Source organism: Brachionichthys hirsutus, chromosome 17, assembly GCF_040956055.1.
Source record: "Brachionichthys hirsutus isolate HB-005 chromosome 17, CSIRO-AGI_Bhir_v1, whole genome shotgun sequence".
Taxonomy (NCBI): Eukaryota; Metazoa; Chordata; class Actinopteri; order Lophiiformes; family Brachionichthyidae; genus Brachionichthys; species Brachionichthys hirsutus.
The window spans coordinates 9,775,283-9,780,497 of record NC_090913.1 but is presented as its reverse complement, the minus strand read 5'-3'; the positions used below and the strand labels follow the sequence as shown (position 1 = coordinate 9,780,497).

Here is a 5,215-nt window from a genome sequence, read left to right as displayed (position 1 = left end):
TTCCTCAGTGCAGCCGGAGAAGCCAGCCTCCCTTCAGCGGGACGGACCCCCGCCCCCGCAGTCCCCTCCCGTAGCCCCCCCCGCAGCCCCTCCCGTTTGAAGCGCGCGTCCTCCGCCCGCCCGCAGAGGCGGAACAGCCGGAATCACTTAGGCGGGATTGGCCGGCAATTAAAGTGCTGGATTGAGAGTGATTGCGTTTTTGCCTCCTGGGGGGGCGCTGCCTCCCATCTTCAGGGGTCTTATTAATGGTTGCCGGGCTGCGAGCTCAGCACCACCGCAGGCAGTTACAAAATAATGGGTTCTGACCTGGGTTCTGATCTGGGTTCTGACCAGGGTTCTGACCATGGTTCCTGACCTGGGCTCTGATCAGGGTTCTGATCATGGTTCTGACCTGGGTTCTGACCTGGGCTCTGATCAGGGTTCTGATTATGGTTCTGACCTGGGTTCTGACCTGGGCTCTGATCAGGGTTCTGATCATGGTTCTGACCTGGGTTCTGACCTGGGTTCTGATCAGGGTTCTGACCTGGGTTCTGATCATGGTTCTGATCAGGGTACTGATCAGGGTTCTGATCATGGTTCTGACCTGGGTTCTGACCTGGGTTCTGATCATGGTTCTGATCAGGGTTCTGACCTGGGCTCTGACCTGGGTTCTGATCAGGGTTCTGATCAGGGTTCTGACCTGGGTTCTGACCTGGGCTCTGATCAGGGCTCTGATCAGGGCTCTGATCAGGGTACTGATCAGGGTTCTGATCAGGGTTCTGATCAGGGTCCTGTAAGTTCTTCTGATCATCCATTTATGCATGCGGGGAGTCCGAGCAGCTCAACCAATTAAACGTTTGGCCTGAATCAGAAGCGACGGCGCGCCCGGCTGGGATTCCTCGAAGAAAAAAAAGAATTATAATGTCGCTACTCAGGAAGGTAAGCAGGAACCAGTGAAGTTATTTACGTTCACATCATTCTTTATTATGACATTCAAATCAAAAACACATTAAAACGCATTTTTAAAATTGCTTTTCGTCTTTCTTCACAGATGAATGTCAAGAAAAGCAGCGACCGGAACGATTCCCTCCTTTCCGAGTCGCGTCTTTTCTTTTCGTCGGTTCGTATCGGAGCTGGGCGGCGGCGGCGAGTCTCTGTGCTGATGTCATGAAAACCCTTCATGGGGGGGGGGGGGGGCAGGCAGGCAGGGGAGCATTTCAAATCTCGCCATTTCGATTTTCTATCCGACGTCACGGAACCGTCTGGATTGAGTCAAACGTTTTCACCCCTCTGGTTACTACGACGACGACGACGAGAATGCCTTGAGGAGCAGGTCGGCAGCCAGGCCGGGCGAGATGGCTCCTCTGGTGACCCTCTCCTCGAGGTGGGGCAGAGCCCCCCTGACACCGGGGTGATTCTGGAAATGGAGGAGGACGTTCTCCTGGATCAAGAGCCACATCCAGACCTTCTGCTGAGACCGGCGCCTGCCCCGGAACTCGCCGTTGGCCACCATGGTGTCCCGGTACGACTCCATCTTGGCCCAGACCTCCGGGATGCCCTCGTTCGTATATGAAGAGGCCCGGACCACCTGAGGGGGGACGGGGGGGGATTTAAAACAACTCTTCTCGCACGTTCATTCAACAGCTCAAATAAAGCGCCACCTTCTGATTGGAGGGAGTTTGGAGGCGGAGACACAGAAGAAGACATCAGACTTCTAATAAACGCCGCGACTCCACAACCTCCAGGCCGCTGAAGCGAAATGAAATCACAAGCATCATCTGGAGATAATTGGACAAAGTTAAACGCAATAAGCCTGATAAATGCTGAAGGCCTGTTATCACCCGCCAATTAGGAATGCTCTAATTATATCATCAGGCTAATCGTTTTAGAAGAATCTGATCCGAGTCTGATACAAAAACAGGAAACGGAACCCGGCCAGACGAAACATTCCGTTTTAGCCTCCGTAGAATACGGAGGCTAATGAAGAGTCAGGATGACAGACGTGCAACAGTGATGATGGAAGCGGAGGCCAAACAGACAGACACAAGGTGAGGAAGTGTGTGTGTGTGTGTGTGTGTGTGTGTGTGGGGGGGGGGGGGGGGGTCGGGAGAGCAACCAATGGAGCTTTTATGTCGAGTGTGCAAGCTCCTTATCAACGAAATGCATGAGACAGCAGCAGAGTATTCAGACCAGTGGGGCTGTGGGAGTGAGGAGGGGTTGGGATGGGGGGGGGGAGGGGAGGGGGGGGGGGTCCTGGCAGCTTTCCCGGTGGGCAGATGCTGCATTGGACTGGGAAAACAAAGGGACAAGGCCAGGAAGGCAGGCGGACGACGGGAGGAGTCAGACACTGCAGCACTGGAAGCGTGACGCCATGACATCATCATCAAGACCGGTCTGTCTCCACCCGGGTCAGGTGACCCCCCCCCCCCACACACACACCTTAGGGTTCCAGGACTTGGATTGTCTCCTGAGCAGCTTGAGTGCACTGGTGTATTCCGCCTGGATCCTCCGGGCCGGCACCACCAGGTCTCCGTCCGACTTCGTCACCACCACCAGGTCGGCCCTCTCAATGATGCCCCTCTTGATGCCCTGGACAGGGGCATTAGCAGGATGGCTTTAAACTCGGGGCACTGACGTAGACTTTTTAAATCAAATGACAAACGAAACTAAATGGTCAGAAATCTGGTAATAATCCCATTATTATTAATAATAATGATTAAGCTTAACTAATTAATTTAGCTAACTAATATATTGATTTGAATGGAAGTTACGTATTTATCGTTTTGCTATTTACAACTATTTCATTAACACTAACTTCAGTAAAAAAAACAAAGCAAAGTAAGGCGGTGTTTAGATGCACCTGCCAGAACCAGCACAGGTCGTTCCATCTGCTAACATCTGTCTCACACTTCCTGCCAGATGAGAAACGACGGACTGACCTGGAGTTCATCGCCCCCTGCTGGCGGAATCAGCAGCACAAACATGTCGACCATGTCAGCCACTGCGAACTCGGATTGGCCCACACCTGAGAGGACGACAGGTCGTTAGCGGGATGTACGACGCCTCCTTAAAAAGATAAATAATTAAAATAAAGATAAACATTAAAACAGTTGCTCTATCAATACAAGCGCTCCTGGTGGACATTTGCCTTTTTAAAAATATATATTTTACTACTTTAAATTGTACAGAAACAAGGAAATACCTCAAAAAATACACTATTTATGTATTTACAATGTTTATAATACAAAAAGGGGAACCAGATAAGGGGCTAAAAAGCCAACCTGCCCTCGGGAGGATGAAGAAATCACAGCGTCTTACCGACAGTCTCGACGAGAACGACGTCATACCCAGCGCCCTCGCAGAGAACAATGGCCTCATTGGTTGTCCTGGTGACCCCCCCCAGCGTTCCCGAGGCCGGAGACGGTCTGATGAAAGCGTTCATGTCCCTGGAGAGTTCAGTCATACGAGTCTTATCGCCCAGCAGAGACCCTGAAACCAGAGATAAGTCGCTCTGCAGCACGATGTTAACGCCGCTGGTGGATTCTATAGAGCTATTCAGCTTATGTCCCAATAATCATTCCTATAATGTCACATGACAACTTCCTGATCGCGTGGCCCTACCGCCTGTCGTGCAGGAGGAGGGGTCAACAGCCAGCACTGAAACTTTATGTCCACGCGCTGTCAGCATCTTCCCCACCACCTCGATGAAGGACGACTTCCCGGCCCCCGGAGGCCCCGACAGGCCTGAGGAATCAGAAGAAGCTTCAAATCAGCAACAGAAACGGCACCTAGCGTGAAACCAAGCAAGAAAAGCAGGCTGAAAAGATGGGAAACCTTCAATCGTACGTAGTGCATCTATTCAAATAGCTAATAAAACCACTGGATGTAGTAATTCTGCCACTAAAAAAAACACAACATCAACTGACTATAATGTCCCAAACTATAGATCTGATGCGTGTGACGACATTAAACTGTCATGTAAACACTAAAATAAATAAAACTTAAAGCTGGGAGAAAAACCGGTGCAGCCGCAATTACATAAAATAAAAGAACATCTGACTGAGCTATTTAAACTGTGTTTGCGTGAAACACGCACACACACGCAAAAAAAAAGCCTCCAGCGTTGAATAATAATCAAACTCTTCTCCAAACCTATTCTGAAGGCCGCCGGCGTCCCCCCCTTCCGGCGCTCCTGCTCCTCCCTGTGGGCCAGCACCCTCTGCAGGAGCACCTGGGCCAGCTCCTTCTTCCTGGGCTGCTGCGTCTCCACCAAAGTGATGGACTCGGCCAGAGATGCCCTCCGGCCCCCGACCAGCCCCTCATACAGTTTATTCAACAGTCTCTCTTCGGGCCCACTCAGGTCCTGCACGTGTTGACCCAGCGCCGTGCTCACGCCCCCCCCGTGCCGGCAGCCGGGACGGGAAATCCTCTGGCGCCGGGACGGGGGACCGGCGAAGGCCCCTCGATGAAGGCAGCGCGATCCCGTCACTGAGGGGGGAGTCGATCGTAGGAGGGGAGGGATGTGGCGGAGCAGGGGGAGCCCAAATAGTCTCATGGGGGGCATCTAGGATACAGAAAACAATCATTTATAAAATAATTGATCGCTACGGGGGACAATCTGATGCTGTCTGTCCTGTTGTCTTTTGATCTTGTGCAGAAACGCATCTTTAGCTGGGACTAGTTTCAGGTGAACAAATTACACACAGCAGGTAGACTGCGTTTAATGTTTAACACGTCACCGTTTAACGCGATGTTAAAGCTATCCCGTCAGATTAAACGTAGTTTTCGTGAATGTAAATAATCCTTAATCCAAACTGTCCGTTTAATTTTAATTAAGTATTAACACTGACCTCTGACCGGCTGCGAGGGGAGATGTTTACAGGTTACGCATCGACTGTGGTTCCATTCATTGTCTTCCGGTTTCCGGTGACGCAACGCGGATGCGCTACTTGAATTTTTTTTGTATTTAATAAAAATAAAATAAAAAACATTGAAAGTAAGTTTATGGATAAAATTTGTTTTGAAATACATTTGAAATTAAAAGCTAGAAAAATGTTTTGGATCGTTTCTGACAATTCATACACAAAAGAAAAGATAAATCTAATGCTAACGGTACACAACTTCAGCCAATAGATGGCAGCAGAGACTTTTGGTGGGTTGGCAAAGACTATACTTAAGAAGACGCAATTATTTCATTTACTGACCACGGAATAATTTAGTACATTACGGACATTAA

At 50.1% G+C, this 5,215-nt stretch overlaps 1 protein-coding gene across 1 annotated transcript; it reads right to left on the bottom strand.

The window, feature by feature from the left end:
- Positions 1 to 952: 952 nt before the first annotated feature.
- On the bottom strand, positions 953 to 4,534 carry mmaa (metabolism of cobalamin associated A). Its single transcript, XM_068751337.1, has 6 exons — positions 4,132 to 4,534; positions 3,601 to 3,723; positions 3,298 to 3,468; positions 2,919 to 3,004; positions 2,419 to 2,568; positions 953 to 1,567 (listed from the first exon to the last, which is right to left on the bottom strand). The coding sequence occupies exons 1-6, from the start codon at positions 4,532 to 4,534 to the stop codon at positions 1,277 to 1,279; spliced, it is 1,224 nt and encodes a 407-aa protein (XP_068607438.1). The 3' UTR covers positions 953 to 1,276.
- Between the last annotated feature and the right edge of the window lie 681 nt (positions 4,535 to 5,215).

What these genes read in the sequence shown, in the direction of transcription:
- mmaa (XM_068751337.1), bottom strand. Translation starts at nt 4,534, where the DNA reads ATGAGACTATTTGGGCTCCCCCTGCTCCGCCACATCCCTCCCCTCCTA. An exon ending in GCCGGCGGCCTTCAGAATAG is followed by an intron (nt 3,724 to 4,131) that starts GTTTGGAGAAGA and finishes CTGATTCCTCAG; the next exon opens with GCCTGTCGGGGCCTCCGGGG. An exon ending in CGTTCTCGTCGAGACTGTCG is followed by an intron (nt 3,005 to 3,297) that starts GTAAGACGCTGT and finishes TCGTCCTCTCAG; the next exon opens with GTGTGGGCCAATCCGAGTTC.